We start from the raw sequence: 24,189 nt of genomic DNA, 5'->3' as shown, positions 1-24,189 counted from the left end.
CTTGGGAATATGCTGTCATATCATGCAGAGACTTTTGCTTTATTTCTGCTAAATTAATATTCTGTGTTGCTCTAAAACCTCTCACTTGCGTTTTTGTTGTGTTAAGAGAGTGCTTTTTTTCCTTATGTACTGTATTTAAACTTTTCAAGTTACAACTCCCACCTTCCCCCCCATGCTTAATGGTTGTAAAAAATTACTTCCCCTAAAGAAATACTTCACTGTAAATATGGATAAAGTCCTCAAGACAAAAACCTAAACTTTATACCAATCCTTTTATCCAAAATATTGTATTAAAATAAAGCAAGAAATGATATTTATTAATAGACATGTTAATGGACATAATTGATTTTCATAGTTATGTTAACCTGGGCTGCTTATACAAAAAAATTACAAATGCACACATACCAAAACACAAAGAACAAAAAACCCCTCATTTTAAAAGGTGACAGTTTTACTTCTGAGAGGTAGCACAACCAAGTAAATGAAAACTGTACATGCTTTAACTGAGGCATCTGAGATCACCCATCCTGTCTAATTTCTAACAAAATCTGTCCTCTTCAAAATTTCAGTGCTCATGAACAATTATTAAATTAGAACAATAGTTTCAATTTACTTTAAAAAATCTTACTCTGAAGTTTAATCATATAGACCTTAAACTTGTAAGACAAATTTATTTCTCTTTCAGGTAGGTAATGTAATTTCTCAAAAGCTAGAAATAAATGAAAAGCTTAATGTGGAGAGAGGTATGATTTCCTAAAACATAACTGAAATTAGTGACCTGGAAGAACACTGTTATCTATGCAAGGTCATTTTAATATTTAAAAGACTTCTGGCTTCATCTTGTAAACATTAAAATTATGAGTCAGTGTAAGTACAGATGTGATTAAGAACAGTAAAGGATGGCTTCCATAACACATACATAAAATTCCAAATACTTTGCATGTGAAAACTTTCCAAGTTACTAAACTTTAGGGTGATCTCAGTCAGAAATTTGGCTTCTTATGAATTGTTTTCATTAAAATTTTAAGTTTTCTTTAAAATAAGAAAAACCTGGAAAGCACAGCTCTCAAACCAGCTAAATTAGAAACTGCTAATTTTCTGAATGAAAACAGCACTGCTTTTTATTTTTATAGCAGTGAATTGAAAGTATAGAAAAAGAACTACAGTTGACACAGAGAACTATCAGATCATCTATACAGACATCTGGAAATAAACTCTTCACATATACCATCTTCTGCAGCCCTTGCTTCTGCTTTGTCATTCACTGACATTTCAACTGTCAGCTACTGTATCTTCGGATGCTGCCTGAACATGGCCCTCTGACTGTCCTCCAGTGTAGGTGGGTGTGCTGTATTTTAAAAGGATAGATTTAAACTGCATCAGAGGTGCATCTGTACGAACTCCCATTGGGTCAAAATGAGTTCGGCTAACTCGAAAACCTGCTTGAGAAAGATAGCACAAAAACTTTTTTAACCTGCAGCAAAGAAAAGAAAAAAAGACGGGGTTTTTGTATTTTTATATAAATCACAACATTACTAAAATATAAATTATATACTTTGCCATTCACTGGCCATCTTACTTTGGCATATTCATTCCTTTAATGCTGTGTCTGTGGATGTTGTAATAAAAAGGAGGATGTTCAGTACTGGCATCAGCCTTTTGCCTCTTGGCTAAATTTGTGATCATTTCATTACTTTTTCTCTTTCCTGCAACGCACACACACACACACACACACAAATTTAGCATTCTTTTAAAAATTACAAACCAATTTTTTTTAGCTATGTACTGTATCATGTCTAAATGCTCTGCCATACTCCATTTCATCTATCTGATTTTAATTCTTACGATAAGATGAGTCTAGGCTTCATTCACCCTGATATTTTCATTAACCTCCACCCATGTAATATTAATATGTAATTGTAGGCTGAGTATGAACTTTCTTTCTACCTTGTTCAAGACTCCACCCTATTTCCATCTCCAGTGTAGGTTGGGTGCCATTTATGAATTTTTGGCCAGTCACTTCATGGATTTTTTTATTGTCAATACTACTACACTACTCAAAATGTGATTAAGCTTTGCTTTTTTTCTTTTCTTAATTGTTTCATGTATGTAAATTTTTTATGTGTATAAGTCCTTTCTCCCCAAATTATATTCTAAGTTCCTGGGGACAGTGTCCTTTATTTGTATGCTTGTACACTCTACTGAATGCCCAGTATTGCACACATAGTAGGTCTTCAATTAACACCCTACAAAGAAAAACAAAACAACATAAATCTTGAGAGCTTGGACACAGAAACTGATAAAGGTGTAATATATGATCTCAAATACTTTTCATCACAGTATTTAGTCTTTCGATTTTAAGTGAAAGAAGGCTAGCCAGGAAATTTCTAGCAGTGTATCCTTCCAAAAATCATCAAAGGAAAATAACTGGGATATCCATAAGTAATTACATTTTGCCTGGATGTTCCAACTCTTGATTATTTTATAAGGATATTATGGCCAAATCTTAATTGTTCAAGAAAAGCAACTAATATTTGCTTAAGAAGTATTACTCAGAAGGCAAATTTGATGCATGAAAATTATAAATTACATTCAAAGATAAATATAAATTATGGTTGAATTGTTGCCTTCTTACATAAAAAAAGTTACAGCATTGTCTGCTTCGTTAAGTCTGATTAATTAAAACTTTATTATGCCTTTGCATGAAATCCTACAAGTCTCATGGTGAAAGAACATATACCTAGATTTAGCAGATCTAGGAAAGTCTGAGACTCAGAATCTGACATAATACCTTAACAAACAGTGACCACTGTCAGCAGTACGTGGATTTTTTTGCCTGGTATTTTCCATTTATCATGGAAGGTTTTATGTGTTGATAGACGAGTCTTAGACTAATCATCTAATTTTAGATCGATACAAAAGCCCATACAGATTAGTCTAATTCCCTTAATTTACATAGAGGAAATGCTCAGAGATTTAAAATATTTTAAAAACTTATTTATGCCTTCCTTTATTTGAAAAAGGATTTAAGACAACTTAAATGCTGTTAAATGTTGTGTTCTTTCAGTATACTATAATGCTTCTTTTTCTTCCCTCCAACAGAGAAATCAAATAGAACAAATCATGTTTTAAATGATTTGAATGTTAGTAACTAGTTGAAAATGTCAAATGAACTTGATTGCTGCAAAGAGCGTGAAGTAATTTATTAAGCCATGTGCCATTAACAGTAGCTTGTTTTAAGTTTTCTCTTTTTTGAGGGTCAACACTAAAATGTTGAGCAACTAATACCAATTTACATCTTGCAGTTAGAATCCTCTGTTCTTCAACCTCAACATTGTCTATATTTTTCTTTTTACCAGTATCCAAAACACATTTAAAATTTAAAGTTGCATTTTTAAAAACAAAACAAAACAAAACCTTAGATATTAGGCACTGGCATTTTAAATATTAACTCCCTTTTGATATGAACTTACAATGCCTAATACAACTATATTTTAAAGTATACATCTATACCAAGTTATAAGAAAGACCACAGAATCAGTTCTTAAGCTGGAGAACAGGGTCTTGTGGTTAATCAAATGGAAATGCTATAAGTCATATATTAATGAGAAATTTTTAAAGAAACACTAGAATATAATACTTAACTCTATAATTTTATCAAATATAATTTGATCTCATTGTGGTTCACATGGTTCTTCAAGATCTCATCATACTTTCAAGGGTATCATCATATATTAGAGATATGACCTAAGTACAGTTAATGGAAATTTTGAACTGTGTGAATGCCAGATAAATAAGTTTTACTATAATTATGATGTTAATATAATATGATGAAAATACACTTCTAGGTAGACTACCAAGGCAATCTCTTCTCTATCTACACTTCTGTTACCTGCCTTTTTGTGTTGATATATACATGAGTGCATACTGTATATTCATGCCCATGTGTATTTACTGAAATACGTACCTTGTATGATGTAATTATCTGTTGTGGTATCATCTGTAGTTTTAATAAATACACCATATTCTTCTAGAATGAAAACAAATGTGAAAAAAGTATTTTATAGAATGGCATTAAGCAACAATTCAAAATATAAATAAAAGTTTACATAATTCCATCCATACTGCTTTTATGAATATACAAGAGAGTGTGGCCAAAACGGCTGTAAGAATTACATTTTTTCACTCTCTATAGTAATAGTTTATTCTAGTTACTTATGAGAAAGGTATGATGTTTAATAGGCCCACTCCTATCAACAGCCAGATAAATCTATAAAAGCCCATTTTAAAAATAAAAAGGAGAAAAAACTTAACTCTTCTGAGTGAAAAATGGAAATCTAGCTTCTGTGTCTCAATGGACATTACCAAAATTTATGACCACACTACTTTTAGAATTACTTAAAGTTTGTCTTTCTAGAAATCAGATAAGGGCAATCAAACCACAAAGGTCTTTTAGTTCTTTTGGTCTAGTAAAATTCAAGGAAAAAAAAAAGATTATGTTAATAAAATTACTATTAATTTCAGACCTCTGTGTATAAATTTGAAGAAAATTACACAATCAAAAAAAATTGTTAAAGACCAGATTATGATTAGACTTATTAGAGGGGAGTTACTTAAATCACACTATATTTTTTGCTTTTGATTATACAATCAAAGATAAAAAGGATATAGTATTTTGGGAAAACCAATTTGTAATCTAGTGTACAATTAGTCACCTTGCTTGTTGACATTTGAAGGTGAATGAACTGAAAACTGACTTTGAGGAGTACATTCTGATTCAAAGATTAATGTTTTTATTAGGGTCTGAATGTCATCTAACCCATGGTGAAGAGATTCAATTAGTATTCTTTTGAGGAATCCAGTATTAAAAAGGGAACTTGACCTGAAAAAAAGGAAGAAAAACATATTGAGAATTGGGTTTGAGAAATGTTTAGTTTCTTTATTTAACCATAACTAAGATATGCAATTAATTATCGGATACAGTAAATACTGAAGTTCATAAAGACTTTGATTTAATTTTAAAATTTTAATTTTCTACTTGCTTACTGTTTTTATCATCTCAGTTCTCTAACCTAGTAAGAGTAGTCAAGAAAATTCCATTCATAGTAAATCAACAAGAATTTACTAAATCTTCATTAGACATACAGCAGTTTGATACATGGGGGTGTGGAGGGCATACCAAAACATAAAATACAATGTTTACCTTATATAAACCTTTGAATCTAGACAGGAACACAGTGTAATCCTGAAGTTTTCTCAGGGCACATTCCAGTCAGGAATAGTGAATCTTAATTTGGTTATGTGTATTGCGGTGTGGTGGAGTGGTGAAGACATGTGAGAATTACATGTAGTAGTGGTGGTGGTGGTAGTGGTGGTATAGTTAAAAAAATGGCCCAGGGGTGATTCTGATATGCTTCCCATTTAATTTAATATAATTAAATTATTAATTTAATGGACAGAACATGACATTCCGAGTCTCATAAATTGTAGACTCCTATCATGACTCTACTACTTCCTAGCTATGTAACCTTGGCTATCACTGTTTTTGAGTCTTATATTCCTCATCATAAAATGGGAAAATAAAATCTCTCACAGACTTGTTTCGGGAATTAAATGAATTGAGATAGCATATGTACAATGGCTAGTACAAAGGGTAAATCTCAATGAATGGTAGCTATTATTAGCAAATACTGTATATGAAAGGATATATGATTTTAAAGTATCAAATAAGTGATCAATGTAAGATATACTAAAGGGAATTTAGAGATTATTTTGAGTTGAAACACTATGGAGAGACTTCAAACCATGTCTTTTAGAACTTAGTCCTGAGAGTCAAAAAACCTGAGTTCTGGCCCTGACTGTGCCACTAACTAATTTTGGGGGGCAAAGGGGTCAGTTTTAGCAAGCACTTAAAAACACTATGCCACAATTTCTTCATCTGTAAAATTAGGAGTTGGGCTAGAAGATCTTACTTCTGGGCCCAGCAACCTGTTATTCTTAAATCCCTCTTTCTGAGATGAATAAATATGATCAATTAGTAGCAAATGGTATAAGTTTAAGAGAGTACTAAAAGATAAAGTGGCTAAGCTATCCTCAATCTAAGGGTATTTACATGGGATGAAGGTGAAATATTAGCTAGCAGCACAAACATATTTACTATTTAGTTCAATTTTTAGGTTTAGTAGATGGCTAAACCTTGACTGGCAAAGTGATGAGGTGGAATTTGCAATATTTGTCACAATGTTGTTAGTAATCTCTAATCCCTACAAGCATCTCTAGTAACAAATAAGATTAAAGTAAGGATTCTGACTGAAAATAATTTAATTTAAAAAAATTAAAAACTTGTTACTAATTATGCAAAAGTATGCAGACATTAAATATTTGCAGTGTGTTCCATCTAAACAGCTTTACATAAAAAAAAAGGCAGACACTTTTACAGGCCCTTCTTACTTAAACTAACTCCTCTAATACCTTTTATATTAGTTTTCTCTTCTATACAAAATTAACAGGATCACATGCAAGTACTGCAGTTATCAAATGAAAAAAGCCCCATTCTTACTGTTCAGAAATGTTTTATCTACTGTGTAGATCAGTGAGGCTTCTCTTTCACCCCACCCCCTTTTACCACTGTAACAAACTAGTTAGAATAAGAGTAGAGAAAAACCTGAAAATAGTTAACACCTCAGGTTCATAGGGGAAGAGAAGTCATAATTACTTGCCTACACTTAAAAAAAGAATCAGTAATCAATACATAAATCAGTTTGGAACATGATACTGTGCTCAAGCACATACCAAAGAGGTCCAAGTTCTATTGCTGTCTTCCCAGGCATGCTTCCATGACAGTTACAGGGCAGCTGTCTATATGGATTTTCTGTAAAAAGATAACAAAAAGAGAAATCAAAGGAGAAATGACTAATAAAAATAGTAGCAATTATTACATTAATAATAATTTGTAGCTACTGAGGATCTACTATGTGCCAGGTATACTGCTAAGCATTTTACATTCATTTTAAAAATTTAATCCTTACAACTGCCTGAAGTAGGTACTATTGAAATCTCAATTATGCAGACTGAAGGATTAAAGCTTAAGAGAGGGTGTGAAAAGCAAACAAAAAACTTTTTTAGGGGCATAAATGATCCTAGCTGTTAGTTATTAAACTACATAAAATAATTTAAGTAGGAGAAATTGGAAGTCCACAATCAACTTGACTGTAGTAAAATTTACATGCAATAAAATGTATCCATTTCATGTGAATAGGTTGTTGAATTTTGACAGATGTATAAGCCCATGTAACTGCCACCCCAATCAAAATGTAGAACATTTATATCACTTCAAAAGCTTCCCTTGTGCTCCTTCCCAGTTAATCTCTACCCTCATGCCTAGACCTGGGTAACCACCGATCCACTGTCACTACAGCTAAGATTTGTCTTTCCATAAAAGGAATCATATAGTATATGTTCTTTTGATTCAGCGTAATGTTTTTGAGATTTATCCATGGTGTTGTATTTATCAGTTTATCCTCCTTTCTTCCGAGTAATATTTCATTGTATGGATAGACCACAATTGACCTATTCCCCTGCTGATAGACATTTGGGCTGTTTCCAATTTGGGGCCGTAATAAAGAAAGCTGCTATGGTAATTCGTGTAGAAGTCTGTGTGTGGTCTTAAGTTTTCCTTTTTCTTGGAATTTCTTGGTCATATGCTAAGTTTATCTTTAATTTTATAAGAAACTTCCAAGCTGTAAAAAAAAGCTACATGTTTTGACATGAGGACTCAGAGTACAGAAATTAATAAGAAATTATTGCTTTCCAATTACTTATAAGTTAGCTTTTCTGCAACTGCGAAGAAAATGATTTATTCTATTCCCTAGGCTTGATTCATACTCAGCCCCCAAAATGTAGACTGGAAGAATCTAATTCAATTTAAAGAGCAATGAAACACCTGATATAATTAATTAAAAGGAAATTGGAGAGACACTAGTGCTATTCTTAGTTTCCAAAATGGGGCAATATCTACCACCGAACTTTTCAGTTCACTCAAGAGTCCAGAATAGTCATTTAAAATCAGACCCTTTCCAACTTCCTCCATTCTGGGCCATTCCTGGGTTGATTGTTCACTTTCATGGAATGGCATGATCTGATCAGTAAGCCCTAGATATACCCAGAACCCAGGATTATGGTAGTAGGGACTTAAGTCTATAGCTTCTTGCTATCTGTTAACACCATTTTGTTACTTAATGCAATTAAATGGCATAATCCACAACTGAGATCTTATTTTTAGATCATTTACTTAAAGGCTCCCTCTACTATTCCTAGGTCTACTTTTCAGAATTATTAATTCTAAAAGCCTTAAAAGGGAGAGGGTGGTGATCATCATCAACATTAACTTTGTTGAGAATTATGTTCCTCAACCATTAGATGAGTATGTATACTCAAGAAGTCCTTCCTTGAACCTTAAATAGTTAAACTACAAATACATAATGAACAGTTATTATCCAACTTAGAGTGACTTACAGTTTTGGTTCTGTCAGTTATTCCCACTTTTTCACATATGAATTTGTAATTAATCAATCTGTACTTGATGCACTTTGCACAATGCTCACATTATACAAATCTGTGTCTTTTCCCAAGCCCTTCTGCTACGATTTCTCAGTTCTAGGTCAGCGTTAGCAAACTCTCACTCTGAGGGGCCATGGCTATGGTATCAAATGTATTGTACCATTAAATTTTCTTATGGTAGCAAAAAAAAAAAAAGGGGGGGGGGTAAAGGAAAAAGAAAAGTAGTATTTTTAGATGAGAAATTCAAAAATATTCTGAGACTTCTATTTAAATGCAGTGGATTGAAAACATGCACGTTATCCCTGCTGTCTCTTAATACTCCATTAAAATGACAGCAAAGGAATAAAAATCAAATCTCAAGGATAAATACAATGGGAGACAAGGCAACAATGGATGAAAAGTATCAATACAATTTTAGAAGTGGGAATCAGATACTCAAGGGGATAACTTATTTAGCGGAACAGAGAACGCTAAAACTTAAGACTCAAATAGGTAGAGGAGCTACCAACAAAACAGCAAGCACACTGGTGTTGCGGAATTCTAGAAAGGCTCAAAAAATGAAGGTATGGATTATCTGTGAAGATGGGTATAAGGTGGTGCTGAAAAAAAAAATTAAAAAGAGGCCTGCTTAAATTTTTAAAAAGGATTAAAATTCCCACATCTTCAACAATACCCACAGTCAGATTTCTGTGTCTTCCCCCATCCCAAAAGATAAGTGGTTAATCTTTGGAAAGGATGAGTCATCCAGGATCTGGAACCAAGGGCACTAGTCACAGTTGAGGTGATGAGATATATGAAAACAGAGGGATAGATTAAAAATCTGCATAAATAGTAAGACCATCTAGTCCACTTCCTGACTTAGCTCCTACAAAGCTGATAGAAGATCAGTAGATTCCTCTCTGGAGAAATGTACCAAGAGGAAAAAATATATATGCATTTGGGGGTTCCCAAGTGGAAAAGCAGGTCTGATAGCTTCTCATTATAGTAAAATTAGTCATCCACTCATGTGGTGCTTTCAAATAACCTGTCAATATGGACAACAAAAGACCACTGGACATTAAGACACTATTAAAAAACAGTGTGAAAATATGAAAGAACGCTTAGAAATTAACAAAATGTGATAGAAATTTAAATAGCAGAGTTGGAAAAGTAAAAATCAAGGAAATCTCCCATATAGTAGAACTAAATGCCAAAGAAATGAATAGTATACATATATAAAATTAGAGGATCAATCTAGGAGGTCCAGAACATCATTAAAGGAGTTCTTGAAAGACAGAATAGAGACAATTTGTGAGGAGAAAATTTTCAAAGAAATACACTGTCCCAGAACTAAAGAACTCTGCATTAAAAGGACTCAGATTATCACACAAGGAATTAAAAAAGATGCATTATACACATAATAATAACTTATTAAAATATTGGGTAAAGGAGATATTTTAGAGCATTCAGAGAAAAAACAACAAAGGACCAGACATACAATGGTAGCAGACTTCTCAACAGTAATATTGGAGGCTAGAAGACAATGGAATGATGCCTTAAACAGGCTGAGGAAAAACAATTTCCAACCTAGAATCCTATACTTGACCATCGGACCCTTCTCAGGAAGCTACAACAAAAAGTGTTCATTAAAAATGAAGCAGTAAACAAGGAAAGAGGAAAAATTCATAGGATGCAAGATATAGATCTATCACGAGGAGAAATCCAAAGGAAATTCCCCAGATGATGGTAAAAGGAAGCCCTAAGACAACAGCTTTCAGGAGACATAGCAAACAATCCAAATTGGAGCAGGAGGATAGGTGGCTTCAGAAGCAATGTCTCCAGGAGAGTGAAACTGGAACTCACAGATTACCTGACGTGCTTAACCATACTGAAAGGAACACTGTAGATCTAACACAGAATCTGGGGATGGAATATGAAAAGTAGAAAACCAGAAGATAAAAAAGCATAGTAATTATTAACTCCAGAGTTATGAAAGAGTTGTTTAAGAAAGAAAACATTATTACAACACACTGTATGGATCATCTGTGCAGTAGCCAGCCTTCTAAGATGAACTCCCATCATCCCTGCCTCCTGTTGTTCATACCCGCAGGTAATTCCTTCCCTTGAGTGTGCAGTGAACCTATTCATTTTTTTAAAACTCTGTATTTTTAAATACTTTCAAACTTATAGCAGAGCTCCAAAAATAATACAAACCCCAGAGAACTCAACATACCCCCACTCCCCATCACTGATACCAAGATCCATCAATTTTAACACTCTGCCACCTTTGCCATATCATTCTATCATTTATTTATCTATTTCCTCCCTCCCATGCTATTTTCTGAATATCTGAGAGCAGTGTGCACACATTACACTCCTTGAACACATAATACTTCCATGTGCATTTCCTAAGAACAAGGATATTCGCTTATGTATGTAATGACCTTAAATACAATTACCACGTCCAAGAACTTTAACAATATAAAGCTTACATTCTTCATTCCAATTTTTTTCTTATGTCCCAATAGAGTCCTTTTGAGCCTCTTCTCCTCCATTCTTAGATCCTATCAGTATGGTGTATTGCATTTAATTGTCACTCTCTCTCTCTCTCTTTCTGAATTATGGAATCACATACACATATATATGATATAAATATTCCTATGACAACCCCTCCCAAGCATATCATTCAGTGGGAATATTCATATTCACAGTGTTGCAGTACTGTCACCACTGTTCATTACTATAACTTTCCCCAAACAGAAATCCTACACTCATTTTGCATTAACTCCTGTTCTAGTTTGCTAATGCCACTGGAATGCAGAACACCAGAAATGGACTGGCTTTTATAAAGGGGTTTATTTGGTTACACAGTTACAGTCTTAAGGCCATAAAGTGTCCAAGGTAACACATCAACAATCGAGTACCTTCCCTGGAAGATGGCCTATGGTGTCCAGAAAACCTCTGTTAGCTGGGAAGGCACATGACCGGCGTCTGCTCCAAGTTCTGGTTTCAAAATGGCTTTCTCCCAGGATGTTCCTCTCTAGGCTTCAGATCCTCAAAAATGTCATTCTTAATTGCTCTTGGGGCATGTGTCCTCTCTTAGCTTCTCCAAAGCAAGTCTGCTTTCAACGGCTGTCTTCAAACTGTCTCTCATCTGCAGCTACTCTCTCATCTTCTGTGCATTCTTCAAAGTGTCCCTCTTGGCTGTAGCTCCTCTTCAAAATGTCACTCTCAGCTGCAATGAGTTCCTTCTGTTTGTCAGTACATTTATATGGCTCCAGTGATTTAATTTATAGACCCACCCTCAACGGGTGGGGTAACACCTCCATGGAAATTATCCAATCAGAATCATCACCCACAGTTGGGTGGGGCGCATCTCCATGGAAACACTCAAAGAACTACAAGGTAATCAACACTGATACGTCTGCCCACACAAGATTACATCAAAGATAATGGCGTTTTGGGGGACATAATACATTCAAACCGGCACAACTCCCTATTCCACCACGTACCTCCCTGTTCTAGTTTGCTAATGCTGCAAACACCAGAAATGGATTGGCTTTTACAAAGGGGGTTTATTTGGTTACACAGTTACAGTCTTAAGGCCATAAAGTGTCCAAGGTAACGCATCAACAATCAGATACCTTCACTGGAAGATGGCCAATGGCATCTGGAAAACCTCTGTTAGCTGGGAAGGCACGTGGCTGGTGTCATATATATATATGTATATATATATGTGTGTGTGTGATTCCATAATTTAAAAAAAAAAGAGAGTGACAATTAAATGGCTGGTATCTGCTCTAAGTTCTGATTTCAAAATGGCTTTCTCCCAGGATGTTCCTCTCTAGGCCACAGCTCCTCCTCAAAATGTCACTCTCAGTTGCTCTTAGGGCATTTGTCCTCTCTAGCTTCTCTGGAGCAAGAGCCTGCTTTCAACACCCATCTTCAAACTGTCTCTCATCTGCAGCTTCTCTCTCAACTCCTGTGCGTTCTTCAAAGTGTCCCTCTTGGCTGTAGCAAGGTTGCTACTTCTGTCTGAGCTTATATAGTGCTCCAGTAAACTAATCAAGACCAATGCTGAATGGGCAGGTCCACACCTCCGTGGAAATTATCCAATGAAAGATCTCACCCACTGTTGAGTGACCACATCTCCACGGAAACATCCAATCAACAGCTTCCAACTCAATCAACACCAATAGGTTTCCTGCCCACACAAGACTGCATCAAAGATAATGGCATTCTGGGGGACATAATATATCCAAACCAGCACACTCCTCCAGGCAACCTATACTCTAATTTCTGTCATTATGAATTTGTATATTCTCTGATATTTTCTTTGTGGTTACTGTGGTACTTACATTTAACATCTTAAATCGATTACAATCTCACTTGCTTACCAACTTAACTTCAGTAGCATACATAACCTATGTTCCTAGATCCTTCCTTCCCCCCACCTTTAAGAAGTTCTTATCATGAATTATGTACTCAACACTATGAATACAAAACCATTGCTATATCATTGCATTTTATGCATTTACCTTTTGGATCCTGTAGGAAGAAAAAAGTGGAGTTACAAACAAAAAATACAATAGTCCTGGCATTTATAGTTACCCACTGGAGGTCTTTATTTCTTCACATGGCTTCAGTCATTTTCTAGGGTTCTTTCAACCAGAACTCCCTTAGCATTTGTGGTATGGCCTATCCTGAGTTGATGATCTCTCTCAGCTTTTCTTTCTCCGGGAATGTCATAAATTCTCCCTCATTTTCAAAAGCTAGTTTAGCTGAATACAGAACTCTTGGTTGGCATTTTTTTGCTTTCAGCACTTTAAAAATGTCATTCCACTGCCTTTTTGCCTCTGTGGTTTCTAATGATAAACTGGCATTTAATCTTATAGGGGTTCCCTTGTACATGATGTATTGCTTCTCTCCTGTGGCTGTCAGAATTTTCTCTTTATTTTTGGCACCCGACAGTTTGATTATAATATACTACATTATGGGTCTATTTGGGTTTATGCTGTATGGAGTTTGTTGAGCATCTGGGGTGTGTATATTGCTGTCTGTCATTAAATTTGGAAAGTATTCAACCATTATTTCTTTGAATATTCTCTCTGCCCCTTTCTTTCTTCTCCTTCTGGGACTCCCACAATGTGTATATTGGTACCCTTGATGATGTCCCACAGGTTCCTCAGGCTCTGTTCACTTTTTTTCATTCTTTCTTCTTCTCCTCATACTGGATGATTTCAATTATCTTATCTCCCAGTTCTCTAATTCTTCTGTCAGCTCCAATTTGCTATTAATTCCCTTTAGGGAATTTTTAATTTCTTTTACTATGGTCTTCAGCTCTGTTTTGTTCCTTTTCATAATTTCTATCTCTTTTCTGATATTCTCTTTGTGTTCATCTATCATTTTCTTGATTTCCTTTAGTTATTTGTCCATGTTTTCCTTTAGCTCTTTGTGAATATATTTAGGAACACTTTCTTAGAATCTAACTAGCATGTTCCAGGTCTGGTCCTCCTCACTGACGGTTCTGAATGTTTTAATCTTTTCCTTTGCCTGAGCCATTACTTCCTTAGTGTGCTTTGTAGTCCTTTTTTGAAACCTCAACATTTTAATATTTCAATGTGTTATTGCTGGACTTGAGACTCTGAGGCATTTGTTCCTTAAGCTTGACCCAGCTAGTGTTATGAAAGAGCTTTCCTTGAGTACCAGGAGCTAACAAAAAACAAAACAGACAAACAAAAAGCCTTTCTCAGTCTTTGCAGATTGACATGTGTGACTGCTCTCCTTCAGGGCTTCTCCGTGTAATGAGTTTACAGAATAGGTCCAGGCCAAAGCGTAGGGGCCTCTGTGATCCTTTCTGCATGTGTCTGGACTTGGGCATGCATGTATGGCCCTAGGAATTCCCCCATTTACATGGTTCTGAATGACCTTTTCCCTAGGATACAGTTTTCTCACAGTTCTGGGCACTACACTGTATGTCCCACAGCCAGCCATCCTTTGCCTCAGGCAGCACGACTTGACTGCTCTCCCACAGCATTCTGTAGGAGAGCTTGGTGAGCTGCCTTCTACATGCAGGGCAAGTTCTGGACAATGAGTCCCTCCAGCCACCACAAGACAAGTTGGGGCAGATATACGTGTTCCCAGTAGAGGGTTACTGTGCTCTCTCCAGAACAGGGATTTGCACTGGGAGTGTGGCTAGTTCCTTGCCAAAGTGATGAGGAGATGGGGGGGGGGGGGCAGCCAGGGTGCCACAAGATCCTACTGTTTTGAAATGGCCTTTTTCTTGATCAGTGTTACTATTTTAGAAAGATTATTTTTCCAGTTCTTGCTGGTTATGCAAAGCTTCTGCAGGGTCTCTGAAGCATCTCATTCTACCATCTTGATCAGGGGGTGAGTAGAGACTCATTTTTAATGAATAGAATATGGCAAAAGTGATAGGATATTATTTCCAAGATTAGGTTAAAAAGACTGACTTCTGTCTTGCTTGCACTCATTACTTCTGTTTTTTTTCTGCTTGCTCATTCTGATGAAGCAAGGTACCGTGGTTGTAAAGTACTATATGGAAAGACCCACATGATAATAATTGGGGGAACCTCCAAATAGCCGGCAAGGAATTAAGACCCTCAGACAATAACCTGCAAGAAAATGAATCTTGCCAATAACCAGATGAGTGAGTTTGGAAGCAGATTCTTCTGTTCAGCCTTGAGATGACAGAAGCCCTGGTCCATAACTGGATACAGGCTTGTGAAAGACCCTATACGAGTGAACCCTGCTAAGCTGGGCCCAAATTCTTAATCCATGGAAACGATGAGATACTAAATGTTGTCATTTTAAGTTACAAAGTTTTTGAATAATTTATTACACAGTAATAATTAACTAATACAATTTGTCAAAAATATTTAGGATAATATAAACACTGAATACTGATTTAACTAAAAGTGGAAAGAAGTGAATTTATGTGAGTAGGATGCTTTAAAGAGATCCAAATATTCATCTTCTGTAGAAGGAAGTTATAATCAGTATAAATATGTTACTTAGAAATAGCAGTGTAAACATTAAAAGGAAAATACAGCTGTGAGATTTAACTGGTTACTTTAATGAGTATGGGCAGGGATCACTCTTATTAATAAGGTTATAGTACTATTTTATTTTTTAAACTACATACTACAAATTGATAAAACGTTTTTGAGTGTGATAACTTCTTTGAGGCATAGTCACTTACACTCTTTAAGTCTTTTATGATTGCAAACAAAATGCAAAAAATATCATATTTATTTATCACCATGACTTGTGCAGTCAAAAATCCTTTACAATATTTGATTAAAAAATTGTGTGACTGAGGAGTTCTAAGATGGCAGCACAGAGAGGAGTGGAAGCTAGTTAGTCCTCCTGGAACAACTAATAAACAACCAAGAACAGCTAGTAAATAATATAGAATAATTGTGAGGGGACAAACATGACCATCCACTCATCATACACCAACCTGAATTGGGAGGAATGCCCGAGATTGCAGCATAAAATCTGTAACTAAAAACTGTGGATCCAAACAGGGAGCCCCCTCCCCACATGGCCCGAGCTACAAAGCCTCATGGTGCTAGAGAGCAGCTCTCTCCGAGCAAGTGAATACAGCTCAGTTGAGCTCCAACTGGGGTTTTCAAATGTGGACTGCTTGATACAAGCTACGAATCCCCAACAAGCAGACAGAGGCTTTGGGTGATGACTGACCTTGGAGACCCAAAGGGTGGCCAAGGACTAGCCCTGAAGGGGACTCTCTGTCCCTGTTTTGGCTCAGTAGAGAGAGCCTCAGCCATTTTCAGTTACCAGTGCTCTGACCCAGACAAGGGTGGAGATAGCACAGGCAGAGAGAGACCACTGAAATGCTAATGACCTCTCTCTAGGGGATCTATCTTCCCTAAGAGGAAGGAGGTGGGGCCCAGCTCTACTACCTGCCTTCCATTCAGAACTAGACCCCAGAGCCTGGGAGAAAAGAGCCACAGGCCACACCTCCTTACACCAGTCTGGAGTTACAGGCTGACAGGCGCCACCTGCTGGACAGGAAAGCACAGTGACCTGAGGCCTCACAGGGTGTACCAGTTTTCTAAGACACACCCTCAGGGAAACTGGATACTGAATATTTTGTCCTTCTGGGACAAGGGCCCGTTTTGGTCTGGGAAAACCTGATTGGGATAACCAAGGAAACCATGCCTAGACAACAGGAAACTACAACCTACACTAAGAAAAACGAAGTTAAGGCCCAGTCAAAGGAACAAACTTACACTTCAACTGAGATACAGGAATTTAAGCAATTAATACTAAATCAATTAAAAAAGTTTTGGGAAGATAAGGCAAAAGAGATGAACTGCATAAAGAAAACACTGGGCATACATAAGGTAGAAATGGAAAGTTAGAAAAACCAACTGGCAGAATCTATGGAAATGAAAGGCACAATACAACAGATGAAAGACACAATGGAAACATACAACAGCAGATCTCAAGAGGCAGAAGGAACTGGAGAACAAGGCACCTGAAAGACTATACACAAAAGAACAGACAGAGAAAAGAATGAAAAAATACGAGCAACGTCTCCGGGAACTTAAGGACAATACGAAAAGCAAGAATGTAAGTGTCATTGGTGTCCCAGAAGGAGAAGAGAAGGGAAAAGGGGCAGAAGGAATAATAGAGGAAATAATCAATGAAAATTTCCCATCTCTTATGAAAGACATAAAATTACAGATCCAAGAAGCATAGCGTACTCCAAACAGAATAGATCTGAATAGGCCTACACCAAGACACTTAGTCAGATTATCAAACATCAAAGATAAAGAGAGAATCCTGAAAGCAGCAAGAGAAATGCAATCCATCACATACAAAGGAAGCTTGATAAGACTATGTGCTTGATAAGACTATGTGCAGATTTTTCAATAGAAACCATGAGGGCAAGAAGGAAGTGGTGTGATATATTTAAGATACTGAAAGAGAAAAACCACCAACCAAGAATCCTATGTCTGGCAAAACTGTCCTTCAATATGAGGGAGAGCTTAAAATATTCTCAAACAGACAATGACAGGTTTTGTGAACAAGCTGCCTGCTCTACAGGAAACACTAAAGGAAGCACTGCAGACAGAAAAGAAAAGACAGGAGTGAGATGTTTGGAACACAATTTTGGGAGATAGTAGCACAGCAATGTAAGTACACTGAACAAAGATAACTGTGAGTATGGTTGAAAGAGGAAGATTAGGAGCATGTAGGACACCAGAAGGAAAGAGGAAAGATAAAGACTGGGACTGTATAACTCAGTGAAACATAGGGTGCTCAACGATTGTGATAAAAGGTAGAAATATGTTTTTATGTGAGGTAGAACAAACGAATGTCAACACTGCAAGGTGTTAAAAATAGGGTGGGATTGGGGGGAAAATATAATCAATGCAAAGTAGAGACTATAATTAACAGAAACATTGTATTATGCTTCCTTTAATATAACAAAGGCAGTACACCAAAACTAAATATATATGGGGGGAGGGGGGAAGATAGGGAAAGGGTATGGGACTCCTGGCATTGGTGATGTTGTCTGACTCTTTATTCTACTTTAAGTTAATGCTATCTTTCCTTTTGTTGCTTTCTAGCTGTCATGTTTTCTTTTTTTTCTCTTTCTCTCTTTCTCTTTTCTTTTGTCTCTCTGCCTTCTTTGACTCTTCCTCCTTCTTTGTGGAAGAAATGGAGATGACCTTATATAGATAGTGGCGATGGTGCGGAATACGTAAACACGTGACTATAAAGGGAACCAATGATTGTTTACTTAGGATGGAATGTATGGTGTGTGAAGAAAACCATCTTAAAAAAAATGGGTTGATGAAGAAACCTCGAGGGCACTATATTGAGTGAAATGAGACAGACACATAAAGACAAATATTGCAGGGTCTCACTGATATGAACTAATTATAATATTGAAACTCATAGACATGAAATCGAAGGTACCAAGATATAGGACGAGGCTTAAGAATGGGGAGTGGTTGCTTATTATGAGCAGAATGTTCAACTAGGGTGAGCTTAAATGTTTGCAAATGGCAGAGGTGATGGTAGCATGTTGTGAGAATACCTAACAGTGCTGAAAGGTGTGTGAAGGTGGTGGAAAGGGTAAGCTCAGAGTCATGTATGTCAGCAGAAGGCAATTTAGAGGTTAAAAGATGGGAGTGTATAAAACAATGAATCTTGTGGTGGACAATGTCTGTGATTAATTGTACAAATATTAGAAATCTCTCTCACGAACAAGAACAAATGTATGACACTATAAATAGAAGTTTAATAATAGAGAGGCATATAGGAAAAAATATATACCTATTGCAAACTATATACTATAGTTAGTAATAATGTAGCATTCTTTTATCAACAGTAACAAATGTATCACCAAAACTCTGAATCATAAAAGGGGGGGTGCTGGTTAGGGGTATGGGAGGATCTGAGTTTCCTTTTTCTGTCTTTATTTCTTTTCTGGAGTAATGAAAAGTTTGTAAAAACTGAAAAAATAAATTAATTGTGGTGATGCACAGCTGTATGATGGTGCCATGGGCAACTGATTGTACACTTGGGATCTTTGGATAGTTGTATGGTATGTGAACAATCTCAATAAAAAAATATAACAAAAAATTGTGTGATCAAATCCAAAATTACAAAGCTACATGAAGGACTTCTGATGGACATGGAAAGAGGTTAGATTTTTATAGATTCACAATCAAATTCAAATAGTATGTATTTCAGTTTAGCAACATTTTGATTTTGTAAAACAATAAGGTGAGGAATGAAAGGATAAACAACTCAATGTAAACAAGAATTGATTCATAATTTTAAAGGCAGAAACAGTGTCAGTAACATTAGCGTATAAGGTGAAGCTGATAGTTCTCTTGATACTCTTTTTTATATTAAGGTGAAATTCACATAACTGATACTTTTTAAAAACTAAAGATGTTTATTATTTCTTACATAAAGAAAATTTGAGCAAGGAAAAAATAAAAAGCAAACCAGAGATCATTAAACCAATATCTCAGATATCCAAGGTGAACAAAACTTTCCAAAGTTTCAACAAAGATATTTATGAAAACCGACATTTACAAAAGCCAGAGAAAATTCTATAACACCTCTGATTCTGTTACATTAAAAATACAATTAAAATAGAAAACAAACAAAAAATACAGTTAGGATGGTGGATTAAGCATTTAAATTTGGCTTCTCTTCTTATTCCAAATTGTAAGAAATGATGGCAAAGATGTTTTTTGAGTAATTCCTAAATAGTACCAAAAAATAAGAAAGTGAGCCATCAGACATCTCGAATCTTTCAGTATTCTTTGAAAGGTGAGAGATCACACTGCCAGAGGAAAACCATGCTGAAAAGAATAGCTGTTAAAGGCAGAAATAGCCATAGTGGGTACTTGAACATCCAAGGAAAAGAATAATGCAAAGAGTGGCCCTAGGGCAACTATTAAAGGGATTGGTTAGAAAATTGTACTTGAAATAGCTGATTATAATGCCCCTTTAATCCCTGACCAGTTGATAACAAAAGATATTTGTCCCCAGATTGAAGGAATGAGTTTGGAGAAGTAAGGATAGGCCTTAAATTTGATGAACAACATTTATCTACAGATTTAAGAAGCTCAATAAACTCCAAGTAGGATAAAACAGAGAGATCCACCCCTAGAGACATAGAAGTCAACTTCTGAAAGCCACAAAGAGAAAGTCTTGAAAGGAGTAAGAGAAAAAAAATTTCAAATACAGGGGAAAAATAAAACAATTAATTGCTGTCTTCTCATTAGAAACAATAGAGACCAGAAGGTAATGGACTGACAGTCAAAGAACTGGGAAAAAAAAAAAAAAAGAGCAAGAGAAAAACCACCTGTCAACTAATAACTCTACTCCAGCAAAGTTGTTCTTCAAAAAGAAAGTCAACTAAAGACATTCCCAGATAAACAAAAACTGGGAAAATGTGTTATAACAGACCCATCCTACAAGAAATACTAAAGGAGGTTCTTCAGTTGAAAGGAAACGATACAGCAAGTAACTCAAATCCAAAGGAAGGTATAAAGAGCAACAGAAAGGAAGCTATGTGATACTATAAAAGATTCTGTCTCTCTGTCTCTCTATATAAAATCCCTATATAATTTTTTCTTGTCTTAATTTCTTTGAAAACCACAGATTATTTCAAGAAATGAATATGCTACTGTATTGCTGGGTTGGGTTTATACAGAGAGATGTAATATATGACAAAAATACACAGGAGGGAGTAGGCGAACAGAATTACATTGGAGCCATGCTGCTAGATTTTGCCAGACTTAAGCTAGTATTAACCTGTAGTATCAAAATAAGTTAAAGGTATATATTGTAATTTCTAGAGAAATCAATAAGAAAGTAACTGAAAGACATGTAACTAAAAAAATCAATAACAGAATTAAAATGATACACTAAAAATATTTAAGACAAAAGAAGGGAATAAAGGAGGAACAGAGAAACAAAAAGACATGAACCATACATAAAAACAAATTGGAAAACGGTGGACACAAAGTCAACCATATAAATAATTATTAGATGTAAACAGTCTAAACACTTTAATCAAAAGGCAGAGGTTATCAGAGTGGGAAAAAAACAAGATCCAACAAGACATCTACAGACTGAATGTAAAAGGATGGGAGAAGATATTATGCATGTAGTAACTACAAGAGAGGGTTTATATTAATATAAATATATTTGTCTTAATATATATGTATATATATAATATACTTGTCAAAGAAATATCACGAGATTAAAGAGACATTTTATAATGATAAAAGGGCCAATTAATAAAGACTATACAATAATTATAATATATACACACATTTTTAGAGGTAAAATGATAGTTAAAGAAGACAGGCTGAGGAGATCCAATACAAGCACAATAAAACAAAGGGAAGAATAATATTGGAATCAAATAAACATTTAAGAAAAGTATTCTAAATCAAAGAAGATTTGAAACTACATGGTGAAAGGTTACATCGGGATGTTGGAAAACTAACTCTGAAAGGATATGCCCTGGAAAGTTGGTAGATTTCCAAAATAAATAAAGTCTCCTTTGGGAGGCCAGGCAAAATGATCATGTTACATATGAGAAGGAAAAGTTACTCTATCATAATATTTGGTAATAAAAGACAGTGGGGAAGATGGCAGAGTAGGTGAGGCAGAACGGGCTTCCCCTCTGTGAAAGAAACTAGAGAGGGGCCGGAGGACAGCCAGGACTGCAGTTTCAACGTGTGACTGGCCATAAAGGGTCCCCCACAGTACGTGGACAAAAATGCGAGACAGCAACTCCAGGGACAGGGTGAGTTTGTCCTAGTCCTAGTCGGGACCACATCCTGGGCCAGCAGCAGTGAGACAGCATCAGGAAAAGGAGTGAGCAGCAGCTCTCCATTCTCATGCACCTACCTTGGCAGTTAGCTGGGGAGGTGATCCTCCACAGCCAGAAGGCTGGGAGCATTTGCTCTCCCACCACGGAAGTCCCAGGGGTGCACCAGTGAGAGGTAGGGAAAGGAGAGGGTGCCATACCAGAGCATCAGGAACCCCTCCCACACCCAAGAGACTCACAGGCTCATGGCAGGCAGGAAGCCGGGCACATTTGATCTGCAGGGTGCCCTTGAGTAGACTCCCTGTCTAACTGCTGAGGGTCCACACTGCAGCCCCGGGACAGGCAATCCCCAGTGTACATGGAGAACCAGGGCACTGACTGGTTCCCCACCACGTATGAACTCTGCCCAGTGCACCAAAGTTCACGGAAGACCAGCTCAAGAGCACCACTGGCTGGTAGATAGGAAAACCGCACTCCAGCAAGCTGTAGCTCAAGAGCGCCACCTGCTGGTAGGATTGGGAAACTGCACTCTAGCAAGCTGTAGCTCTCCCAAATTATACACAATGCTCAAATAATCCTGCATTTCCCAAAATAACCTTATCAAGACAAGGAAATGTCCCAAAGCCAACAGAAAATCACAAAGCACTTGAAGAACCTAGAAGATATGGACAAGCCAAATGAACAAAAAACCTGGGGGTGACACAAAATTTGAAGCAATTAATTAAAGTACAAACAAATCGCCAAAACAATTTTAACAAGACAGCTAAAAAAATAAAGGATATGAAAACAACCGTAGAAGAGCATAAAAAAGAATTTGAATGACTAAATAAAAAAAAATAGCAGGTCTTATGGAAATAAAAGACACTGGATCAAATTAAAAATATACTAGAGGAGGCAGGGCAAGATGGCAGAGTGGTGAGGTGTATGTAGGTTTTAGTTACTCCTCCAGGGCAGTACGTAGAAAGCCAGGAACTGCATGGACGGGACACCGGAGAGCAATTGGACTTTGGGCATACTTAATCAACACTCACGCATGGAACAACTGAGATCAGCAAAATCTGTAAGTTCTCGTGGCCAGGGGACCCGTGCCCCTCTCTGCTAGGCTCAGTCCCGTGGGAGGAGGGGTCATAGGTGCTGGGAATCAGGAAGGAGAACTGCAGCTGCAGCTCTTATTGAAACCTCAGGCTAATGATCCAAACTCCAAACATAAATAGACTGAAACCAGACACCGTAGAATCTAGGAGCAATCAGCCTGACAGGAGACAGGGCTAGCAAAAACAGCAAAGAAAACCCAAAAATAAAAGCGGAGACTTTTTGGAGTTCTGGTGAACAGAGAATGGGGAGGGGCAGGGCTCAGACAGAGTCAGGCTCATATGCAAATCCAGAAGGCCAGTTTCCTTGTCTGAAGAACCAGTTTCTCTGCTCTCCTGATTGTTTCTTAATGGCTCTAATCTCCTTGTCTCTTAGCATTTCAATAGCCAATTAGATCTGCAAGGAGGGCCCTTCTCTCTTTTTTTTTTTTTAAATCTTTTTCTCTTTTTCTAAAACAATTACTCTAAGAAGCCCATTACAGAAAGCCTCAAAGACTTGCAATTGGGCCCAGACAAGAGCAGAGCTAAGAGAGCTCTGAGACACAAGGCAATAAGTCCAGTGGCTGAGAAAATTTGCTAAACACCACAACTTCCCAAGAAAAGGGGGGGCGTCCCCTTACAGCCATCTCCCTGGTATGTAGGGAACACTGCTGCTCGGCCCCAGTGCCACAGCCCAGAGCTGCCCCAAACAACCCAGTATGACGTGAAGTGTTTCCAACAACACACATACACACCACAATAGCGGGTGTGGACAATAGCACTTCCCCCATGTTCAACTAATTGTCCTGGAGCTGGAAAGGCGGAGCTGTGTGAAAAGGGGGAAATTAACACGCCCCATTCAGCCATCCTTTCAGCAGACTGGGAACGCCCCCCCACAGCCCTGCAGCGCAGAACTTCCCTTGTGGGGCGGTGCTCAGCAGAAGACCTAGGAGTGTATCGCTTGAAGAAGGACCCACTCGCAAGTCCCAGGGACCATACGCCAATACCAAGGACTTTTGGATCAGCAGCAGAGACAAACTGTAGCAAGACTGAACTGAAGGATTAGACTACTGTAACAGCTTTAAATCTCCAGGAAGACCTGGGAGATTTGATTATTAAAGCCACTGCCCCTCCCTAACCGCTAAGACGCACGCCCCATATGCAGGGCGGGCAACACCAACTACACACACAACCTTGGTACACCAATTGGACCCCACA

At 36.9% G+C, this 24,189-nt stretch overlaps 1 protein-coding gene across 3 annotated transcripts in view; it reads right to left on the bottom strand.

Annotated features, from left to right (window-relative positions):
- Positions 1-285: 285 nt before the first annotated feature.
- Positions 286-24,189, bottom strand: part of TRMT1L (tRNA methyltransferase 1 like) — a 69,996-nt gene continuing 46,092 nt past the window's right edge. For 2 of the 3 annotated variants that reach the window (XM_037825171.1, XM_037825172.1), the window contains 5 exons: positions 6,793-6,871; positions 4,716-4,882; positions 3,968-4,030; positions 1,580-1,706; positions 286-1,474 (listed from right to left, as the gene is read on the bottom strand). In XM_037825171.1, the coding sequence (XP_037681099.1) occupies positions 1,273-1,474; positions 1,580-1,706; positions 3,968-4,030; positions 4,716-4,882; positions 6,793-6,871 (638 nt within the window). In that variant the 3' untranslated portion in view covers positions 286-1,272. Of the gene's footprint in view, positions 1,475-1,579; positions 2,247-3,967; positions 4,031-4,715; positions 4,883-6,792; positions 6,872-24,189 lie in introns of all 3 variants that reach the window. The other variant, XR_005215154.1, reaches the window with a different exon arrangement.

The sequence above is a fragment of the Choloepus didactylus genome, chromosome 2 (genome assembly GCF_015220235.1).
Source record: "Choloepus didactylus isolate mChoDid1 chromosome 2, mChoDid1.pri, whole genome shotgun sequence".
NCBI classification, from domain to species: domain Eukaryota; kingdom Metazoa; phylum Chordata; class Mammalia; order Pilosa; family Megalonychidae; genus Choloepus; species Choloepus didactylus.
The sequence above is the reverse complement of the archived record's forward strand: the minus strand, read 5'-3'. Positions and strand labels throughout refer to the sequence as shown.